At 49.3% G+C, this 23,260-nt stretch overlaps 1 protein-coding gene across 2 annotated transcripts; it reads left to right on the forward strand.

The window, feature by feature from the left end:
- The first annotated feature begins 345 nt into the window (after positions 1-345).
- Fosl2 (FOS like 2, AP-1 transcription factor subunit) lies at positions 346-22,324 on the forward strand. 2 transcript variants are annotated; one of them, XM_074049406.1, is made up of 4 exons: positions 346-1,324; positions 11,136-11,387; positions 15,219-15,326; positions 17,646-22,324. In XM_074049406.1, the coding sequence occupies exons 1-4, from the start codon at positions 1,223-1,225 to the stop codon at positions 18,162-18,164; spliced, it is 981 nt and encodes a 326-aa protein (XP_073905507.1). In that variant the 5' UTR covers positions 346-1,222; the 3' UTR covers positions 18,165-22,324. The 2 variants fall into 2 exon arrangements, with proteins under 2 accessions (XP_073905507.1, XP_073905508.1); XM_074049407.1 differs by lacking the exon at positions 346-1,324 and adding an exon at positions 1,331-3,204.
- Positions 22,325-23,260: the final 936 nt, after the last annotated feature.

A 23,260-nucleotide genomic window follows, 5' to 3' on the forward strand; every position in this document is an offset into this window, starting at 1 on the left:
GACCATCTTTGGCAACGTGCGCCAATGGAACAGACCAAGGGCGCTGCGCCCGGGGGGGGGTTATCGGGGGGGGGTTGAGGAAGAGCCAAGGCTGCCTCGGCTCCCCAAAACCGCGCGAGCCGTAGGCTCCCACCCTCACCACCGCCTTCCTTCCTAGCGCGGGGTGTGCGGCTGGCGTCAGCGCGACCGCGAGCCGGGGCAGGGCGGGGACATCAGCGTCCGCCTCCTCCCCTCCCGCGCCTCTTCCTCCTCTTCCTGGGCCTCCTTCCCCCGCCTCCTCGCGCGCTCCTCCCTGCAAGGTGGAGTCTGGGGTTGACGTGAGTGGATCCACATGGTGCGGGGCTGGAGAATAAAGACTGTGGAGTTGAACTCGTGCCATTGTAGTGACTCATCTCGGGCAGAGCGCAGGGGATCCGAGCAAACCAGAGAGCGAAGCGAGCGAACGAGCGGCGCTCGCCAGGGACAGAGAGAGAGAAAGGGAGAGAGGGCGAGGCGCGGACGCGCGAGGTCGGCCCGTCCCGGAGCTGGCGAGGGTGTGGGGTGCAGATCGGGGCGCCGGAGCGGGGCCGTGTCCCTGTCTGCGCCACTCAGCTTGAACCCCACGGGCACTGTATCGCTGACGCGCTCGGGGCCGCGGGACGGGCGCACGCTGCCTTCTAGTCAAGTGTCCAAGCCGCTTCGAAACTCAGGCGGCGAGTCGGCCACAGGAAGTTTATTCTCGGGCTCCTTTTCTAAAAGGAGGAAATAGAAGTTTCTCCGAGCGGGCAGCCTTTCTTTTCGCTCTTTTGGCCCTGTCTGAAATCGGGCGTCCCCAGAGCTGGCAGGCGAGACTCGCTGGGCTCTTCTTCTTTTTTAATTTCCAAATTTTCTTTGGGCCGTCAGTCCCGGCCGAGCTCCGGCTGCGCGCGGGGGCGGGAGGGCGCGCGCAGGGGAGGGACCGAGGGACGCGCCGACTTTTTAGAGGGAGGGATCGGGTGGACTACTGATCCCGCGGCACTTGCAGAGCAGGAAAGAAGTGCCGTGCGAGGCGTTCGGGGGACACTTTCCGGGTGTCGCCGCCTCCCTGTCCGCGCCCGCCGTCGTGGGGGAAAAGCCCCGGAGCGAAGACCAAAGCCCGCGGCGCGGCGGGCGGACGAGCTAGCGCGCAGCAGCCTGTGCGCGGCCGCGGCGAGGGCGGGGGAAGAAAAACACCCTGTTTCCTCTCTGGCCCCCACCGCGGATCATGTTCCAGGATTATCCCGGGAACTTTGACACCTCTTCCCGGGGCAGCAGCGGCTCTCCTGCGCACGCCGAGTCCTACTCCAGTGGCGGAGGCGGCCAGCAGGTAGGTGCGGGTCCCGGTGCACCTGGCGACGCGGACGGACCCCTGCCCCCTCCTCTCACTGCCACTGCCTCCTTTTTTTTTTTGCTTTCTTGCCTTGACGAGAAAATACTTACGGGCCACCATTGTAAGCTGTGGATTTTTGTTCCGTTCTGCCCCACCCACCCCCACCACTTTTTTTTTTCTTTTTTTAACTGAAGCGGAGGGGGGGGTGAAGAGCAAATCCTTTCCTTTACATTACCTCTTTTCCAGGAAAGCTCCTGGAATTGCAAGTTCTCTCCCGAACTTGCCTCCTTTCAGACCTCTCCTCCCCCGCCCCCACCCCCCATTCCATCTTCTCCTTTCTCGGTGGTGGACAGGCAAATCTTTGCACCCACTAGCAGCCAGGGTCCTGTTCCTGCGGGAAAAACTTTTTTTTCCCCCTACTCTCCATTACTCTTAGCTCATTTCTGGAAAAAGGTTGGGGACTCAGAAACATAGTTGGCTCCTTCAAGTATTCCGGAGTGAGAGCTTGGGGTGCCTCTGGGAATCAGGTGCGAAGGTCAGGAAGGAAGAGACCGACCTTGATTGGCTCCTGACGCCTCCTGTGTGTCCCAGCCAGTTTCCTGTAAGGGTCGGGGCAGGAGCCTGCACTGCCCCTGGAGGAGCGCCTTGAGGGACTCGGGGTACCTGGGGCAAGGAAGTCAGCAGAAAGAAGTGGGGGAAAGAGACATCACTCGGGCTCCTGGGTGGTTCTGGAAGCAGAAAAACAACTCATTTCTAAAGCAGCCGGACTGGTTTGCACTGGAGGGATTGTGCCTGTGATCTATGTGTCTACAAATACCAAAAAGGTGCTGATGGGGTGATGGTGCTGGTGGGATACCTGACCTCTGCAGTCACCACTCCTTGTGAGGAAGCTGGGCTAACACACAAGACCCTCTGCAATGAGAAGCCCACCTCGTTCAGCATCTGTGCATCCCTGACCAAGTTGGCTGCAGCATGAGTTGCTCCATAAGGCAGTGAACTTGGCTTCTAGATGCTAGCCAGAGAGGAGGGGTTGGGGTGGGCTTTCTGGAAGGGATGGACTGAGCTGGAGAATATAATAGAAGCATGGCTCAATTTTGGATCTGAAGAGGAATATCTGTTCCAAATTGATGCACCATACCTGTGAGACCCTGAAATGGCTTTTCTGTGTCTTCCCTTACCCACCTCCAATACCCCTTAAATACTCCCCATAGAGAGCCTAGAGTATGCATTGAGGGTGCAGTCAATGGTCCCTTTATAATGAACACTAAGGTGGTGAGTTTAAAATCTTATATGAAAGGTGTTGATTATGTTTGCTTCCCAGACCAGTTGGTGGTTTGTGTTGAATCCGAACCCCATTTAGCAATAGATTGGCGTCATTAATACCTATACCCTCATTTTCCAATTCAACAAACCCAACTGACTCTCTCCTCCTTGAATCAGGAAGGAAGCTTTAGATTTCTTCCCTTTTTGCTTGACACATCTGAGGCAGTAATCATTGACAGAGTACAGTCTCCCTGCCTGGCTTCACCCAGACCCTGGGGCCTGGATGGGAAGTCAGACCGGACATCAGTGCCCCAGTTGAATAATCTGTGTCACTAGGGCTTTGAGCCCAGGATGTGAGCCTAGGCAATTCCCTGTTTTGGAAGCCAATCAGACAGGAAACCAGTGCTAGGATGAAGGAAGAGAACTCAGTCCAGCACAGTGTAATGGGGCCTCATTATCGAAGCAAAAAGCAGCTGTTGGCTAATTCCTAGCATGCTGTAACACATGAGGATTTTGCAATTAGCAATAACCAGTGCATGGGGTTCTCATGTCTGTCTTCCCGTGCAGACCAGCAGTGCAAGTGAGGTGCCCTTCAAACCAGAGGGATTGGCAAGGTAATCCTGCTTTAGCCAAGTTTCTCTGCCTGCCTGCTCACTCTTTTCTCTTTGGTGGTGGTGGTTTCTAAGCGGTGAGGAACAGCAGTGGAGAGGGGGAGAGAATTTTTCCATCATTGCTCCAACTGTTCTCTGGTTGTAAGAACTGGCCTCAGAGCTTTTGTTACTTTGCAAGTCTGTGCTATGACCCCGCCCGATCCAGGCTCAAGGTAACTTTATTACATACCAGATAAAACCTGTAATCATTTTATTTCTCTCAGCTTCCTTTATGGGAAGACTTTTCTGGCAGTTAGTGGATGGGCCTTCCTTCTTTATGGCACTGCAGTGGACCAATGAGTGTGAGACCTTCTCTGATTTTCCTTGGGCAAGTGAATGTTATATTTTCTTTGTCTCCTTGTTTTTGGGGTCCAGTATTCTCCATAGCTTTGTTGTACACTCAACTCAGAGCTTTTCTCTTTTGCATAAGGTGTCATCTTAACATATGACCTTGAGTTGTAGTGAGTTGGGGTGGGGGAGACAACTCTTTGTTAAAGACTTGATTCTCATATACGGCAGGAACTTGAAACATGAAAAATATTTCCTGTTGCAGTTACAATTTTAATCTCAAAGGTTGATCACTGGTGATTTGGTTTTGCTAGGAATAGTTGCACACTTCCCCGTCCTGGGGTTTGCTTTTTGTTGTTATTTTTTCTCTCCTAACTTTCCTGGGACAACACCTCCAGATAGATGCCCTTCCTGGCTGCTTGACTGTTACGGTTTTAGGGCCTCAGCATTACGCAATCCAGCCAGTTACACAAACATAGGTCATTTCATAACTTGTTTTCATCAGCCAGGCCCCCTTTTAATGAAAAAACAAAACAAAAAAAAGACACAGAACTTTTCCAAGGCTACTATCTGCCTGTTTCTCAGAAAACTTGTGAAAACAAATCAAGTGGGTTATTTTCTTTTTGGAATCAAGGAATATTAGATGAGCTCTCTTCTTCCTCACCTACCCTTTCCCAAGACACAGACACAGAAAGACAGACAGACACACACACACACGTATGCACGCACGCACGCAGGCAGGCACATACAAAATTCCCCAGAGTGAACTTTTGCCAACTGTACCAGGCTGGGACATTCCTCACATCAAAGAACTTTTTACCAGAAATGACTGTGATTCCCAAGTCAGTTCTCAACCATGCCTCTCTACTGCCCCCTACAGGACATTTTTAGAAAACTATCTTGGGAATGTATTTTTCCAGACCCAGTGTTAACTTGGTTAGTTTTATAAATTCTTAGGATTTTTTCTCCCATATAGTTAACAGTGGTTAACTGTGAACTGCTTGAATTGAAAACAAATTCATTAAATAATTTTTTTTTATGTTCTAAATAAAACCTGGTTGGAAAGGAGTGTTTTTTTCCTTTTCTTTTGTCTATTCTGGTGTGTGTGTGTGTGTGTGTGTGTGTGTGTATGTTCTTTAGGGTGCTTGCATAGTGTTTTCAAATTCCCAAGGCTTGTTTTCCTGATGCATTTATATGGGTGTAGGGTTGTTCAAATCTGGTGGAAAGGTGAGAGATGTGTATTAAGGGCCTGCATATTTTTCATTTTTTTGCCTAGATCTTAAAGATGTCAATTAGGAGCAAGCAAAATGTTATCCCAGGAATTTATCTGTTCCATTGATTCTTGATGGTGGAAGTCAGCTTCACTTTTTCAGTAAAGCAAATGGGTAAAATAGCGGTCATGTATTGTCTGAGTGGCAGTTGAATTTTCCTTTCCGAAACCTTGAGTGCATTTCCATAACTGTATTTCTGCCTGTCTTGTTATTCAAGATGAATGTAAATTAGGTGACTTGGGCTTTTTTCTATCTTAATAATATAAAACACACCAGAACTCCTACATCAAATTACTGTTGTCCCCTTCATCTTTGTTCCTTCAGGAGACTATATACTTATTTGAATGCCCCTCTTTTGGAATTGCTTTCAGCAATTCTGTTGAAAATTCTCCCTGCTATCAAATCTTTTTTTGAAGGTAATTTGGGGGAGGGGCAATACTGGGGGTTGAGCTTGGGGCCTGGCATTTGCTAGGCAGGTGCTCTACCACTTGAGCCATACCTCCAGCCCTTTTGGGGTTGGTTATTTTTTATATAGGGCCTAATTTATGACCAGCTAGCCTGGATGTAGTTGGGGATGTCAGGTATGCCATCGCCCAGTCATTGGTTGAAATAAGAGTCTCCCGAACTTTTTGCCTGAACTGATCTTGAACCACCATCCTTATCTCTGCTTTCCAAGTAGCTAGGATTACAGGTTTGAGCTATTGAGAGCAGCTGTGAAGGTTAAATTCACAAATTAACAAACGATCCTTGGAACCAAGTCTGGCATATATAAGGTGTGGGTCCAATATAGAGTGTGACCCAAGTCCCACTGCTCTGTCTTGGAGTCTACCTGGGAGAATACTGCCCACTACAGAGCCTACCAAGGTAGACAGTACCTTTGACATCTGTACCTTGGGTTTTTTTTTTTTTTCTCTTCTGTTAAACAAGAATAAAGACACTGTTTTTGAGAATTAAGGAAACTAACTTCCTGTTCATATGTTGAAAAAAATCATTATTTTGTGGACATGTCTCATCCATGTTATGTGTGGTAACTTTTGGAGGCAACAACATTTCAAAATAATGATAGCTGCTCAAATTGAGGTAAATGTAACTGTTCCAAAGCCCATTCGGTACTTTTGCCCCTCCTCAGCAGCCTGGGCTAAAGAGAGGAGGTCTTTTGTCCAATGCTGTCTCTCAGTGCTTTCATGTGACTAGTGTTACCAAGCTCATCCTTCTGTGGTCCTAAGGGAAGATGAGATGGCAGGCCTTTCCATTGAGAGCTACAAGGGTTGGTGGCAGTAGGAGTAGTGGAGTGAATTCTCCAGTGCTTTGAAGTGCTTCTGGTAAGAAGACCCCTGGGAGCAAAGGAACAGGAACCTGTGGGTCATTCCATGTTAGCCACTATCATCTTCTCCTTGCTTTTTCTTTAACTTTGCTTTTCCTCAACCTGGAAGTAAGGTGACAGAGGCTAGAGTGGCTCTTCCAAGTGATGCTGGAAAAGAGAGGAGGCTAGTAGGAGGCTGGTTGCCTGAGAGGGTATACAAACACTGTACACAGTACAACTATTAGAAAGCTTTGAAATCATGAGTTATCAGCAGCAATTTCCATTGTGACATAGTGACATTTCCTCAGAAAAGAATGAAAGGGTAGAGGTCAAAGTGGTGCCCAATGTAGATTCTGTGAAGACTGGTAGATTTCCAGACTGAAGGTGTCAGTGGACACCAGGGCTTGGTGAAGACAACCCGCACTTGTATGGTGCTGGTTTTGGATCTCAGCAGGGATGGTATGGGAAATGTGGAGCTAGCATTTGCATTTTCTCTTTCTTTTCCCCTGAGCCAATCTTCCAGGGCGTTAAAATTTCTCCTTTTTTCACCTTAAAAATCTAGAAAAGAGAATGAACCCAGTTCCTTTTTCGACACCATACCTATCTTCTTGATGGGGCATGTCAGAGTCCACAGGGTTCATGTCTTAAATGCTTGGGGACCCCAACAAGAATCAATTTGATGGTGAAGTGCCCGATTGAAGGAATAGGCCAAGAATATCAGAGATGACTTCTATTCCAAATACCGTATCTACTGAGATCAGGAATCCCTAAGAAAAGCCCAGCCTCATCCAGGCCTGTAGGAAACAGGGGCCCAAACTCTTGCTCTGAAAACATTCAGCAAAAGACTGTAAGTCTGATTCTCATTTCTGAATCCAAGGTCCTGCTGTAGAGTTCCAAAGACTGTTTTTCCAAGTCACAGCTACTAGGCTGTGAGACTTTCTGGCCTGCTGGAGATGGTCCTGGGTTCCAGCGTATCTCTTATTGACCAATGGGAGGGGCTCACACGTACTCCCTGAGGAGGCAGCCCATAATACACTAGGTACGTGGTATCACCCAGTGGCGCCCATGCCCAAAGACCATACAAGGCTTGTGTTTGAACTTCCACTCAGAGCCTGGAGATCCAAGCTGATGAGTGAGGCCCATCCCCTTGGCTTTCTGGGTTCAAGGGATCTCTCAGTTCTGGTTTTACCTTATTTCCTCTTTATTCTTTTCCTTCAACCTGAGTGTAGAAAATGAGAGTGATCCTTTAGCAATGAGATTGATGCTCTTTTTGTAAATGAAGTTTAATGGAACCCAGGCACATCTGCCTATTTTCTTACATATTATTTATGGCTACTTTCAAACTACAAGTGGTAGAGCTGAGTAAAAACACAGACTGTATGGCCTAGAAAGCCTGAAGTATTTGCTGTCTGGCCCCTCATAGCAGAGTTTGCCAGGCTGCTCTCTGAGGTCTGTGGGGGTCTGCTTTGTCCTTTTATAGGCATTCATCCAGAAATCGACAGGGAGACACAGTTAATACAGTATTTAGAAGTTTTGCCAGGCTGGAATGCCACACAGCCATCCAGAATCTTTAGTCCTGACTCTAGAGGAAGAGCTTCCAAGGGGGCTAGAGAGCCCGAGGGCAGCCAGGTCCCATGTTGCCTGTCCCATCCTCCCACTGCTGGCATGCCCCTGACACCTGGTGCTACAATAGCTAAAACTGTCCTGATGCCTGCAGCTGGGAAACTCTGTCTTGGCTCCTGTTTAATCTTAACTCATTTCAGAGAGCCATGACTTATCCCCAGCAGGACATTTGGCTGATTCGTGAGTCTGCTGGCATAGAAGAATATCTGGTTAACTGCTGAGACCACAAACCCTCACCTCACCTCTTCTTTCCTACCCAAGTGTCCCTTTCTGAATAACACGTTTGGAGTTGAGACAAGACCCATCTGCCAGGTCTAATTGAAACTTTTGTGTGTCTCGAAGAGGTTCCTCTGGAGACAAAAGCCTTCTTTATCAGGCCTCAGTCCCCTCTGGGGATGGGACATTGTTTTCCTTGCAGTTCAGAGCCAGTGTGTTATCCAGATGGCTGTACCTCTGTCTGAAACAAGGTGTACATGAGTTTCAGAGGCAGTCATTACCTCCTGCCTTGTTTTTATTGCTATCTTGTTTTGTCTAGACCAAGCCCTCACTGTAAGGAATCTGGCCAATGCCTACCGGGAAGCACATTCTGTGGACCTGCCATTCACAGAACGGGTGGACTGGAGGGTCTAGGAAGGGCTAGGAGGCACTCATTCGTCCCTAAGGAATTTTAGTCTCCCAGCTTGGTCTTTGGTTTTTGCTTGCTTCCCCAAACCTAAAACAGGTACATTGTTAGTGCTTGGAATGAGTGCATTTCTTGGGTGCTTTCCTGAGCAGAAAGCTGACAGCTGCCCTGTGGAGGAGGTGGTCATACTAGATCATTGCACTGGACACCCCAGGTCCACTTCCAACCCAGAACCTGACTTGGTAGAGAAATGGAATATGAAAATGAGAGGCAGACAGTTCTCCCCAGAGTCACCCTGTGCAGAGTGCACAGACCCATGTCATGATGACACTATGATGATGGTGGTGATGGCGACAGTGATAACACCTTCCTTTTGTTTGGAGCAGTGTTTCTCCACCCTGGCTGTACCTCAGAATCTCCTTGGGAGTTTAAAAAATACTGGTATCAAAACTCTCTACCTCCAGCCAATTATTTTATTTTGGAACTCTAAGGATGGGGCTTTAACATTGGTGTTTTTCATAAGCTTCTCAGAATATTCTCAGCCAGGGTTGAGAACCAGTAGTGTGCTTCGCAGCCTGTGATTACAAGTAGCTACTTATTTAATCCTTGTGACAGTACAGGGAATTCAGTGTTTGTGTCCTTTTTTTTGTCCTGGAATAGAGTCCTTAGTGATTGGCCCATGGCAGAACCAAGCTTTAAACCCAGGCTTCCCAATTCTTAAAGTGCAGGGTTGATTCCCCGTCCCTATCCAGCAGCTGGAGAGAAAAGTCTTTGTGTGAGACTTGGTGCTTCTGCACACCCTTAGGCATGCTGCTGTTCTCCTAGCTATGCCTCCTTGCAGCCCAGCCCTTGTTGTCCATTTTTACCTCTTGAAGGTCATTACTTACATGATCCTTGCATTCTTTCTTCCTTCACAGACACACACACACACACGCACACACACACACCCCTGTTTTTTTTCATATAGGTCCTGGTTATCTTTGCCTTTTGAGGTGTAACTCAAAACCATCACTGGGGTCAGCTGTTCTCTCAAATGCCAGAATCTATCGCACTGGATAACCTTCCTCATAGAATCCCAGAATCCATTGCTGTGGGCAGCTCTCCGGATGTAATCCATTGTATTGTATTGAGCAGTTCTCTTTACTGAATGCTCATGTAAGGGCCCTGGGACAGTCTGGGAAGTGAGGCACCCATATTCTACCCCCTGGACTGTGGTCGGGTAGGTGGTGAGGAAGTGTCCCTAGCTCTGTCAGTTGCAGTGAGGTACTCTAAGCTTCACTTTATATAGCAGGAGCCCTGATATTGTCACCAGAGGCAAAGACAACAGAGGTGGCAGCTACTAATGCTTATAATCCCGTTTGGTCTGATTGGACAGGAGTAGGGGACACAGTAGCATCTGAACTAATGGTAGCAGGATTTCATTTGGAGCCAAACAAGATTTGTGGTGAGATTTGTTAGTGAGAGGGAAAAACTGTAGGGACCATTGGCAAGGATGATCTGTCTAAGGACAGTGGGTACACAACCAGCACATAGGGCCGGGTTTTGAGGAAGAAAGAAGCTTCTGTGGCACCATGTTGCGAGCTCTGGCATCTTTGTCATGCTGAACTAGATTTAAATCCTGACCCTACTTATTAGCAGTGTGGCCTTGGATAAGTTACTTAATCTCTCTCAGACTAAGTTTCTGCTTCTAAAATGGAGATAATGGTCATACTTACCTCAGAGAGAGAATTAATGAGATAATGTAGGTGTGACAGTAACAGACTGTCATTTAGAAGGGGTTAGCTATTATTATTGTCATCATTTCACCCATGAAATTGGGGGTGGGGACTGGATAAGCTGGATTCACCTGGGTCTGTTGGGGGCTATATCCTGAAATGGTAGAAATGGTGGGGGGGGGTCTCCCCTTTCACTTTCGTGGAGAAAGTTCTGCCTGACTGCTGAGGGACCTGGTTGCTTTTGTACTGTGTCATTAGCTCATATTTTAAATAGAAGGCTTCCTGCAGCACGTTTGGAAGAACTCTACAGCGTGGTCTGGGTATAAATTAAGAGACTAGGAGAAAACTCTGAGCTGGTAGCACCCATGTTTCCCACAGATACATCTGTGAGCCTGGATAGACAGATGTGGAGATAGTAGAGAGAGACACAGCACATCTGCCCCAAGCAAGTTGCAGTGGAAGGGAAGGAGAAGGGAAACAGCAAGAGGAAGTCTGGGCTTTGGTTCCAAGCATTGGAGGACTCCATATCGAGGACCTGACCTTGCCCCAGTGGGGTCATGGTCCCATCCTGAGCCTCCTTGAAAAGTGACAAATGCAGACACAAAGTTCTTCTTGGTGGGTGATCTTTCTTGATTCAAAGCTGCTGGTGTGCAAATCTCTAAGTCAAGGTGTTGTGAGCCAGAATTCTGAGAATAATTGTCTGGTGACTCAGAGGCTCGGGAGGTCCAGGTGCCATATCCTGCAGATATGTGCCCTAGAGGGTTGGAGGGTAAGTGTGAACAATTAGGCATCAGTGTGGAAGTCATGTGAGACATGGCAGCATCTTCACCAAGCCACCTGAGGGATGAAGTCCTCAGGACCCCAGGCAGGGGATAGATCCATTGTGAGGCCCCAGGAAGAGTTAAGATTCTCCTGATTCTTGGTTGTGTGGGACTTGCCCATGGAAGCCCACCTGGGTCCTGACCTTGCTCTCCACGTACTGACCCTGTGGTCTGTGGGTTTTGGCCTCTGCTCTGCTTGTCCCGTTCTTCTCAGTGTTTCTTGGCTCCATCATACTTTTCTCCTCGTTTCAGAAGTTCCGGGTAGATATGCCTGGCTCGGGCAGTGCCTTCATCCCTACCATCAACGCCATCACCACCAGCCAGGACCTGCAGTGGATGGTGCAGCCCACAGTGATCACCTCCATGTCCAACCCCTACTCCCGCTCGCACCCCTACAGCCCCTTGCCGGGCCTGGCCTCTGTCCCTGGACACATGGCCCTTCCAAGACCTGGTGTGATCAAGACCATTGGTACCACCGTGGGCCGCAGAAGGAGAGATGAGCAGGTACAGACCAGCCAGTGGGAAGGAGCTATGTTGGTGGCTTTGGGGGCCTCGGAAGCAGTGGAAATTGGGGTTAATGTTCTGGAAGCATTAGGGAGATGAGGTAGCTAGGCCACAAGGAGCACATCCTTGTGGTTGGTGGCCGAACTGGAGACCTGAGGGGCCTGGCTGTCATGTCACTGTGTCCTTCAGAATCTCTGAATCTGTTTCTTCAGCTGCAACATGGCGATAATGGTCCCCGCCAGCCTGCTTGAGGGAGATCATGAGTGGAAAACACAGCGTAGGTGGAAAGTGTCAGTGAATGGGGAGAGCTGTCATGACCTTCCTGTGGCAGTGTCCTGCTCTGAGCTTTGGCAGAGGGTCCTGGGACAAACACCATTGACTCCTGGCCTTGGGCTTTTGTGGTTTTGCCCCTAACTGTCTCCCAGTGTTGGATGCAGCCAGGCACCCAAGCAGACCTAAAGGGTCCCACTCTGGGCAAGTGCTGCCCACGTGACTTTCCATTCCTCCTCAGTGCCCCAGGCCTCTGACTTAAATCAGTATCCCATCCCAAGTACCTAGAATGCAGTCTTTAAAGTAGTGACTCAGGGGCCTCAGAGTTCAGCTGCTTTAGATGCTGGGGGCGGTGGGAGTGGTCACACATCAGGTTTTTTTTTTTTTTTCCTAAAGGGGCTCAGTTTTGAGAGAAAGCTAGCTTTGTTGGGAGGAAAGTCAGAAAATGGCAGGCCTCTGCTTTTCAGGAAATAAGTACCTAGTATTCAAAAGGCCCATCATCCACATCAGTAATGAGCTAGGGCCATGCTGAGTCCTATGGTTCTAGGAAGAGAAATCAGAATGGTGCATAATTCCTGAAAGAAGAGACTGATGCCTTCAGAGAGCCTGGGCTCCCTTGGCAAGCAAGTGGGAGTGGGGCAGTCTGGACTGGACCCAGTTCCCAGACTCCCTGGGCAGTGCTCTTCCTGCAAGGCTGGGACACAATGAGCCCAAGGAAGGGAAAACACTTTCACAGTGGAACTCTTTTTCCAACAAAATACGAACCTGCAGAAGTTCTCCAGTTGTAGCAGCACTGGGATCCTTCACATTCCAACTACTGTGCATTTCTACTCTGGGATTCCCCAGGTCCACAAGTTCTTCAGTACAAAGGCCTTATCTACTGGTGTCCAGTGATACAGTGGATCCAGGGCCTGTAGTTCCCAGCATACTTAGAATTACAGGGATTTGCACTCCAAGGAACTGAAACTTCCCTCAGGAGCCCTGTTCCTCCGAGGACAAAGCTGGGCTGGTCCTTGAGTGGTGGGACCACAGTACAGGGCCCACAGGGAGGTTAAGTGTAGGATGCCATAACAGATCACAGTTGCACGTTGGGCTTCTGCTGCTGGGGTAAAGGCCACTTTCCCCTCCCCGTTGCTTCCCATAGTTGCAGTTATCATGGTAGCAGTGACCACAGTGTCCTTTATAAGTATGTTGTCTGCAGGTGAGTTCAGTTGCAATGCTTCATAGTCACTGACAAGCCAGGTTCTCCTTTAAGTAACATTGAGTGAGAGCCAGACTCGTGAGGGCTTTTGTGGGCTGGTAGAACAACAATACAAGAGGTGCTGAACACTCTTCTTTACTGGGTCTACCTTACACCATGTCTAAAGGGATTTTTGGAGACCATCTTTTCTGATTTTCCCTCTGTACCCATCTCATAGATAAACAAACTGAGGCCAGAAAGGAGAGGAACCCTGGCCAGAGTCATACAGTGACTTAACAGCAGAGCCAGGACTGGGAATTCACCTCTTTGACCTTCAGCTCTGTGTTTTTCCCATGACACCACCTAGGCGGGCCCTAAGACAATCTGTCTGGAGAATTTCCTTCCTTTTTTGAGAGGGAGGGAGAAAGGGAACAAGCCAGGAACATTTTATCCCACCCCAATTAGGAGTTCCGACAATCACGAGGCAACCTTGAGGAAGCCTGGGCAGTAGCATTCTAGAACCTTGGTTCTCAGGTTCCTGCCTGGAGTCTTTTCTCTGCTGTTTACTTTTGTCTCCCCTCATCCCCTGGAGCCTCATGGCTCTCCTCCACAGCCTGCCCAGAAGGCTTCTTCTGAGCCTGGGCTCCTGGACTGAGGGGGCGGGGAGGAGAGGGTGTGTGTAGCTTGTGGGTGGATCCCTGGTGGTGCTGACACACTCAAGCTGTAACCGTGTTGATCTCATCGCCCCTGAACACTTCCTATGTCGGCAGCGCCCACAGATTGCCCCACACCTCACCAGACAGGGAGAGACTTCTGAGCCAAAAGTCATCAGTGGGGAGGAAGGCTTGAAGGGGACCTCGGTTAGCTCTTTGTCTTATATACCCCTCAGAAGCAAATTGCTGGGGCTGGGGTGTGTATGGGGGTGTGTTTCTGGGCCTTCATGGCTGCCCTGGTGACCCTTTCAGTGGTGAGCCCTAAACCCAGGACTGCAGCAGGGCCATGGGCTGTCTTGGTAACTAACTCTGTTGGGCTTAGATTGACATAGGCTTTGAATCAGCATGTGTTTAGGCCTTGGTCAAGTGGCTTGGTGACCTCAGCTAGGCTGTGAAGTCATCTCTGCTTAGACAGGTATGGAATTGACCTCTGATGCTCTGTCCTACTGTGATGCTGTTCCAGACATGACAACAGACTGCCAGGGTGGCAGGGAGTATCCTGGGATTCTCATCTGGGCCCATCCAGGAGAGTGGATAGTAGCTCTGTCCCTCGTGAGGTGGCCAGCAATCAAGGCAGCATCCCTTGATGGGACAGCTTCTCTTCTCTCCCCCAAAGCTGGCTTCAGCCTTCCTCCCACCCCATAAGTCCTTAGAATACAGGAGCTAGGTCCTATTCTACTTGGAATTTCTAAGCCCCCAGCACAGCACTGGGAATGAAGCAGGCGTGCATCAATGTCTGATAACTGAATGAAGAGCTCTTCTTTTGCCTTGCTTTCTGCTTTGCCCCTTAGCCATCTCCTTGGGTCATCTCTGCCTGAGAAGGGCTTTAGGGTCACAGCCCTGGATGGGGTCTATGTGAACAGAGTATCAACCTTGTCTAGCAGTTCTGAGTCCCTAGCCAGCCTCATCACAAGAAGCGAGGTTCTGAGCTATTTGCAGGGAGGTCTTCCTCCTAGAACCATGTCTGACATGAAGAAGGTGCTTATTTGGTGAATGAAAGGGTGGGCAGTAGGAGTTAATGTGCCTGGGGGATCCTCCTCCTTTTGCATTTCCTACTAAGCCTAGGCACTGTGTCAGACTCACTGGGGGGGTCCTGGGGGTGACCCATGAGCAGCTGGCACTCTGGTGCTGGCAGCAGGAATTGGGAATATAGAGGTACCTGTGGTCTTCCCATTGGCAGCAGAACATTGCCCTCTGGGTGGATCGTGTCTGTATGGGGACTCTGGGCCCAATTGTGTAACCAAATGGGGATAATGAGGCTTGCAAAGCTGGCAGAGTGATGGGGAGGAGTAATTAGCCAGAGTTTGGGCGAAGCTGCTGCAATGGGTGGGGCCAAACCTGGCTGCTGGGGACTCCTCTCTGCCCTGGCCTTTGAATCAGTGCTGACATGACAGATACCACCATGTGCAGGGACTGCGGAGTCCCTGACCCATTGTTGTCCTGCTCTCTGTTTAAACATGCAACATCACCTTCCGGGCCGATTTCAGCAACAAGTGCCTTTCAGGCAGCCACACCGCAGGCAGCTGCATGTGCTGGGACCTCTGAACTCAGCCACACTCCTCTGCCCTCCTTCCTCCCCTCCCCACTTGCCTTAATTAAAAACAGTGTTCTAAAATGCTGTGAGCCACTCACCCCATTCTAATCATGATTCTTGACCTTGGCCTCTAGCTGTCTCCTGAAGAAGAGGAGAAGCGTCGAATCCGGAGGGAGAGGAACAAGCTGGCTGCAGCCAAGTGCAGGAATCGTCGCAGGGAGCTGACAGAGAAGCTGCAGGCGGTGAGGAGCATTGCATGGGGGCCGGTGGGAGGGGGGGAGACACTCTGTCCTTGCTCACAAGTGCCTTACACACGAGTCAGTGGAGATAGAGCACCTGGATCAATAGTGTGCTGAATAACAGAGAGAGAGAGAGAGAGAGAGAGAGAGAGATTGAGAAAACAAATGAACAAACTGGCTTTTGCCACCAGCTTGGACCTGGGCAGTCTTTGTGGGCCAACACATTTTTTCACTCAGTTCCTGAGTACTGTCTGCTCTCAGAACTACTGGAGCTTCTGGGTGAGGGATGGCAGAGAGCATAGATGTCATCAGTTCCTAGGAGCCAGGGCAGATCCAGACCTGCCCCTCCCGGGCTGTTTCCCAGTGTTCCAGCCACCCCATGCTTGCTGCCCGCAGGAGTGGCCCAGCCTGGCTTAAGCACTCTGGTTTGATGGGTGGAGGGGCCTGATGAAGACAGGCCGCATGTCAGTTGAGTTGTATTTTCTTGGGGTTTTCTCATATTCTTCATGACCAAGAAGGTTCCCCATGGTCATGGTACCTCATTTTGTCCTGTGAGTCACCCTCCCATGCTTCCTAATTGCTCAGACCTGGGGGCCCGTGGCTCTGCCCCCTCCCTCTCATGATCTTGACCTGACCAATGTCATGTAATGCCCTCCAGAACCTGGCCCTAAAGGAAGGGCTGTGTGCCATGTGGAGAATGCCTAAAGCCAGGGCTGACTCCACCAGGTGGAATGTTTTTCAAAATGAGGAGCTGAGCGAGACCCTGTCGGTGGTCCTCACAATACCCTCATGGGGTGGTACTTTAGAAAATATCTGTTAGTGTCTTTAATCTTCCCAGGTACTAGCCACTCATGTAAGCTTCCTTGTGTTCATCCTGCAGCCTTTGCTCTTAGGCATTGAACATGTACTTCATGAATTCCGTGACGTCCGTAGTAATGTCCCACGGAAGTGTTAGAGACAGGGAAGTGGATGAGTGGATGGGAGGTCTCCATCCCCAGATGAGGTGGATCCAAGAGTGATCAACACTCCCCAGACACTCCCCCAACAGAGCCCCCCCACCGCCACTGCTAACCTTTCTCTGGCCTGGCACTTCAGGTAGCCATGTCCAGTGTAACTTCCTGAGATGTTCCCTACTGCCAGCCCTCAAATAGCCTCCCCTCTGAGGTCCCTCTGTCTTCCTCCCCTCCACCCAGAACTCTCACACCCTAGTCCCCCGCCTCCCCCGCCCCTGACCCAGCCACCCAGGCCCCTGAGCCACATCCTCCACAGGAAGCCTCTCATAAGCTCATGACGTTTGTCAGACCCTTGAGACAGATGGAAACTTTTTTTTCACTCCGGAATATGCTGCACTCTGCTTAATGAAGCTCTTGCCGGTATCTCCTCCTTTATGACCAGGAATCCATGTTAGGGAAAAATCGAGGAGGAGGCTGATGACGCACCCCCACTCTCCATCAGCCCTCTCCACGTGTACTTGTGAAGGAAGGGGGCTGAGATCATTTCACGGTGCTCTTGCATCCCCACAGGATCTTGCAGGGGCTGTCAGGTGCCTCTGTTGTCAAGTGTGTGGCTGAACTGCATGTTTACTGAGGTTCTGAGTCCTAGGACACAGGCTTCAGAAATTAGAGCAAAAAAGAAGGGATCCAAAAGGGATTGGCTGAGCACTTACTACAAACCAGGCACTGTGCTAGGACTGGGACTATGTATGACAAAGTCTCTGCTCTCATGTACCTTCAGGCTCTGTGTCACTGTGTCCACAGCGAGCCTGGCATGGGGCTGAGGAGGGAGATAGGTGAGATTCATCTTGTGCTCCCTTTTTCATGCAATCCTCTTTTACCCCTGGGGGACCAAGGCAGTAAGTAGTAGTGGACTTTGAAGTCAGATACATTGGAATTCAAATCTGGGCTACACTACCTGCTAGCTCTGACTTTGAACAAATTACTCAACCTTTCTGAACCTTGGTTTCCTTATCTGCAAAATGGGTTGATGATAAAATCTGCTTTCAAAAACTTCTGGAGGATCAAATGAAATAATCTATGCAATGCTTAATGCAGTGCCTGGCATAAAGTTAAGCGCTGGATTATGGCAGCTGCAGTGTTATTTTATCCCTCCTCCAAGCCAATTTTCCTCCTTTGGAAATAAAAGGAATTGTGAGGCACCATGTGACTCACAACCACTGAGTTCTGTGGCCAGATATGTTGAGCTGTCGCTCTTCAGTGGTCATCTGAGGACATTGCTGGCTTTCCCTTTTTCACCTGGAGTGGACCAACTCCCAGCAGGTGCTTACAGGTTACCATTCCTTACATCCTTTTCTTTCCCCTCCAGGAGACAGAGGAGCTGGAGGAGGAGAAGTCAGGCCTGCAGAAGGAGATCGCTGAGCTGCAGAAGGAGAAGGAGAAGCTGGAATTCATGTTGGTGGCCCATGGTCCAGTGTGCAAGATCAGCCCTGAGGAGCGCCGATCGCCCTCGGCCTCTGGGCTGCAGCCCATGCGCAGTGGGAGCAGTGCAATTGGTGCTGTGGTGGTGAAACAGGAGCCCCTGGAAGAGGACAGCCCCTCATCCTCAGTGGTGGGGCTGGAGAAGGCCCAGCGCTCCGTCATCAAGCCCATCAGCATTGCTGGGGGCTTCTACGGGGAGGAACCCCTGCACACTCCCATCGTGGTGACCTCCACACCTGCCATCACCCCAGGCTCCTCAAACCTTGTCTTCACCTACCCCAGTGTCCTGGAGCAGGAGTCACCTGCATCACCCTCTGAGTCCTGCTCCAAGGCCCACCGCAGAAGCAGTAGCAGTGGGGACCAGTCATCAGACTCCTTGAACTCCCCCACGCTGCTGGCCCTGTAACCCTGTGCTTTCCTCCCCAGCTCTGGAGGGGTCCTCGTCACTGCCTCCTTCCCAGGGACCAGCATCTTCAAGGGCAAGAGAGAGGCCCTGCCAGAAAGCTTCCCAGTTCTGAAAGACCCAGGTGGGACTTGACAGTGAGGCGTTGGACTTAGGTTGATCTCTTGAAAGCCACAGGACCTCCTTCCTCATTCATCTTGTGAGCAAATCCTGTTTCTTGAAAAGCCATGGAGGACTTGAAATGGTGGACTCAAGACATCTCTGGCATCGGAAGAGCCTGGAGCTGGCCCAGACGGTTCCTGTCCCTTTGTTACGCTGTTGTCTCTGGAAGTGACGGTGTCCTTCCCTGCTCTCCCCAAGCATGCTCCGTGCTTTTTGGATTCATCTTCCCTCAACTTGCCCCTTCCCTCCCCCAATGTCAGTTTCAGTCCTTCTTGGTTTTTATCAAATTTGCCATGACATTTCATCTGGGTGGTCTGGATGTGAAAGCTCTTCATTTCTGGAGATGGGGCAGGATATGGCTCTTCCACTGGGGCCGACTTGTCCAGAGGGGGCAGTCAAAGTGCAATACAGAACCTTCCCTTCCCAACACTCCCCAGTGCACCACTGTCTCCAGACCACCAGCAGGGCTCCCCATGCCCTCCAGGGGATGCTGCCATCATTGGGAGGCATCAAGAACCCTTTTTCCCCACCTTGGAGATTCTGAGCTCTTGGAGGATTGGCTTGGCCAGAAGACAGGGTGCAACAGCCAGTGCACAGGTTGGGTTTGCCAAATACCTAATTACCAGGCCAGGATTAGTGCCAACAAATCCACACAGCTTCCCTTCATCTGGTGTCTTGAGCAGGGCATCTCTTGCAATTACTGCCTCACCATTCTGCCCCTGGACCCTCCTTTCCAGACCAGGGAGGCATCCCTCCCGAGGAACCACACATCACTCCAAGGTCCTGCCAGGCTCTGCCCTTCCCTGGCTCTCAGGACGACAACACCCACGGAGATTTAATGAGCGTGGACCCTCCCCAGATTTTGGCCAAGTGGCTCCTCCCAAGCCTCAGTGGATGGAAGGACTGGGGAGGGGGGAGGCAGTGAGGGTGGGAATGTCTGCCATAGCAGCAACCCTGGCACCCAGCCTGCCCTGGCCACTTACTTCTTAGTGAGGTGCAGGTCCCTTCCTGACCTCTGTGGTCTCTGCCACCCAGTGGATCAAGTGCTTTATTTTCCATACTCCCCCTGTACCACCCCCGAGTGCTCTTCTGGTCCACTCAGCCAGCTGTGAGTAGCTGGCCTCAGTGAGCTCTTGCTGGAGCTTGGGGCTTATGCACCATTCCTGGTTGTCTGTTGAATCCTTCCAGCTGCTGAAATTGGAGATAGGATGGGTTGCTTCCTATGGGTTCCCTGACCTCCAGCAAGAGCATAGCTCCGCGGCACCCTGCTTCCCACCCCTCTGAACCCTTTCTCCACAGAGCATGTTGACATGTGTCTTGAGAAGTGGCTTCTGGTCAGAACTGGCTGCTGCAGGGCTAGTGCTCTGAGGGAGACTAGCTGTTGGCAATTCATCCCTAGAACCGTTGTTTGCCTGTATAAAGTGATATTGATGTTACTTAAACCCAGTGATGGTTAAGTGTCCCAGTCTGACTGGAGAGAGAAGGGACAGCTTTGCATACTGGTTTCTTTCCCACGTGCTGGTTGTTATTTAATTCCATTGCTCACTTACGTGCACTAGACATGCAGTATGGAAGAGCTACATGCTTAAAACACACAGCCCAGTAGGACTGGAAGTGACGTGTGCAGAGGCCTGCCGAGTAGAGGGGATTAAAAGCAGAGAATTTTGTTCCTAGTACTTTCCCCTGGCTGTGATGCTGCCATCCAGGTTTCCCAGGACCTCTGGGAGGGGAAGACTAGGCAATTGAGCTTCAGTCCTTTAAGTAAGCAAAGAAGCAGAAGGAAGCCAGGAGTTGCAGGAGGTGGGCCAAGAAGCCTGGTGTTCTCAGCTTGGAAAGGGTTAATCATCTCAAGCGGTGTTTGTAGTCAAGTGAAGCTGTTTGCTTCATTGTGCATATAGATATGTCTTCAGTAGCTGTTTTCTGGTCTTTTATTTCTAAAAGCCCATTTCTGCCCCACTCTGTGCAGCCTGGATCCCAATGCGGGTCATGGCCTGTGACTGGGGGACACTCCTACAACAGTCTGGCTTCTGCTCAGATTTCAAGCTATGTTGGCATTGGCACCAGGACAAGGCACAACCAGCCAACGCCTGGGGACCTCAGAAGTGCTTTTTCTTCATTACTACCTTGCTTTGTCCTAGGAGGTTGTTTGGCTTCCCCAAAGCCAGAGATTATTTGGGAAAGGCTGAATATTCACACCCACCCCAGTCACAAGTGTATTTATCTTCCTTCTGGCTTGCTCTCCAAGTTCACTCATACATGTCACAAACACAGACACACACACACACACACAGACACACACACACACACACACACAAACACACCGTTGCTCCAGACTCCAGCCACCCAGCCTGTCGCTCCTTCCTGCCTGGCTCTAGCTAAGGGAGCAGCTGCAATGGGGATGCCTTTGTGCTTGGGCGAGGAACTGTTGTGCCTCCCTGTGTCCCCAGCCATGAGGCAGCTGGTGTGGACTCCAGTTGGGCTGCAGGCAGCTCTGGGATGGCATAGGGCTGGCACTCCTTGATCAGCAAGCAAGAAGCACACAGTCCTCATTGCCACCTGGCTGGTCTGTCTGAGAATAGTCCTCCCTCAGGTTGGATAGATTGGGACAAGTGTTGACAAAGGAAAGAAAGTAGATCCCAGGTGAAGCTTAAGAAATTGGCAGAGCCAACTTCAAGCAGAAATTCTCTGGGGAGATTTTCAGAAAGAGTCAAATATTCTGCTTGGCCAGGTGTGCCCACAGTGGCTAGTCACACAAGCATCTCAGAGTCAGGAGCCACCAGACTGCTGCTTCTCCTCAGGCTTTGCGTAAAGGAATCTCCTTTGCTCCTACTTGACTCCAGGTGGGGGCTAGACGACTTGGGGCATTGGGGCTGATTTTTCTCCCTTGATGGACCAACAGTGATCCTCACAAACATCATTTAACTTTCAGGTTGATTTTTTTTTTTCTCAGATCAGACACCCATGTGACACTTTTGGGGAGGAAAAGAATAAGCACCTAAATGGGCCAGGCACTGTAAGGCACTTTTATATTTATCCTCTTTAAGATGAGACTAAGGGATGAGGGCATCCCCTTATAAAAAGCCCCCAAGTAATGACTAATCAAAAACACTTTGGATGAGAAGGTCTTTCTTCAAAGACCTGAGTAGGATTGTCTACAGTTTGATGTTTGTTCTCAAAGATCCATCCCCTGCAGCATCTGCCGACCTCCAAGCTCCTCCTACTTATTTTTTTTTTCTTCTATGCTCCTCTGATGGCTAGAGGAGCAGTTGGAGTCCTTTGAGAATTTGTGGACCAATAGGATATGTGGTGTGTATATTTTTCCTTGTAAAACTTAAGTAAAAAGGGTCTTGCTGCATTCTGCTTGTTGAGTTTTCTTGACATCCACCTTAATGGCCAGCATCTCACTATTTATTGACAGGTTGGTGTGTGTGTGTGTGTGTGTGTACATTTCCCTGCGTGCCTGTGTCCTCCTGCAGCTTTTCATAAGGAAACCCACTCATCCCACTATTAATTTGGCATCTTCTCAAGCTTCTAGTGTTTTGGCCATGCATCAACAAAGGGTTTTAGTTTTCCAGTGCTGACAACGTGGTCAGTAGGGCCTGGGTTAAATTTTGATGGGGGATATGGGAAGGGAAGGGGAGAAGAAATTGACATTTATTTTATTATTTATTTTAAATGTTTACATCTTCTTTGTGTTGTACCAAACCTGAATAGAAACAGATAGCATTAAAATACTCAGTTTTTCTCTCTCTCTTGCTTCCTTTTTTTTTTTTTTTTAAAAACTTAGGATAATGATGCTTTTTTTTTTGTTTGTTTCTAAAGTGATTTGTGACTTGTGCTGTATAAACTGTATAAAAAGGTTCTGTTTTTAGAGATGGATTGTCATTCCTCTGGGGACAGTGGCTGCCAAGAAATTTACATTGTAAAAGAATACAATGAAAGATCCTGCCCTGTTCCTAAAAAATTATTGTCTCTATATGATTAAAAATTTATTCCATTTATTTTAGTTTGTGGTTACTTGATTTTGAGGAAGAAAATAATCAACTTTGTATAAAGGCTAGGTATCAGAGTGTCTTGCAGTGGGAGATGTATATATAGTATTTTGGTATCTAGTGGAAATTCATGAGCTTTGTGCATCTATATTTGAGACATGTCAGTGATGTGGAGTGAAGTCTGCTATTAGACATTGGAGGGAAACAAGTTGTACAAGGTTCTGTTGCTCATGGGGAATTTAATTACCTTTCTTGGCACCATTTTTTTTCTGGTTTTTTTTTTTTTTTTTTTTTTTCGGTAATGGTGAAATGGTCCTACTAGAGGGTCTCTTAAATTGACTTCTCCAGGCAGGACCATGAGCTCAAAATCTTTGTATAGTTTTGAAAATTGAGGAGTAGCTCTGCTTGGAAGCATCTCTGATGGTGTTTGTTGTTGTTTTGTTCTGTTGTTTTACTGTATGTAACACAAGCCTACAGTATTTGCACTAAAGAAAGCTTGTTAGAAAAGCTTGCTGCTATGGAAGAAAGAACATATTAAAACTTTTTTTTTCTTGCGGGTTTCTTTTTTTTTTTCAGTTAGCTTTTCCACTTTCCGTTGAGTAGCGTTTTGTAGAATAAAATGAATTGAGATTGAAGAGCCTCTGATGGTTGGTTTATTCTATCTTTCTTCCCCACCTCTACTGTTGCTTTTCTTTTTCTTCTGTTCCTTTCTACCTTTGGCCCTGGTGGGTCAAGTTGGTATCTCTACTAGAGGAGGGGCTCACCTTGACCCTCTTTCTGCAAAACTGTGAGGGTGGTCTTCTGGAAGGGTATTAGAGCTCCCCTCCTGTATTCCTTCTCCCCCCGCCCAACCCTCTCCAAAACACTCCTTATCCTGTTTCCCACGGCTGTGGACCTAATTCTCAGCCAGCTGCTAACTACTGACAAGGTGTGAGCCAATAAAAG

Source organism: Castor canadensis, chromosome 12, assembly GCF_047511655.1.
Source record: "Castor canadensis chromosome 12, mCasCan1.hap1v2, whole genome shotgun sequence".
Classification (NCBI taxonomy): Eukaryota; Metazoa; Chordata; class Mammalia; order Rodentia; family Castoridae; genus Castor; species Castor canadensis.

What these genes read in the sequence shown, in the direction of transcription:
- Fosl2 (XM_074049406.1), top strand. Translation starts at nt 1,223, where the DNA reads ATGTTCCAGGATTATCCCGGGAACTTTGACACCTCTTCCCGGGGCAGC. An exon ending in GTGGCGGAGGCGGCCAGCAG is followed by an intron (nt 1,325 to 11,135) that starts GTAGGTGCGGGT and finishes TCCTCGTTTCAG; the next exon opens with AAGTTCCGGGTAGATATGCC. An exon ending in GCAGAAGGAGAGATGAGCAG is followed by an intron (nt 11,388 to 15,218) that starts GTACAGACCAGC and finishes CTTGGCCTCTAG; the next exon opens with CTGTCTCCTGAAGAAGAGGA.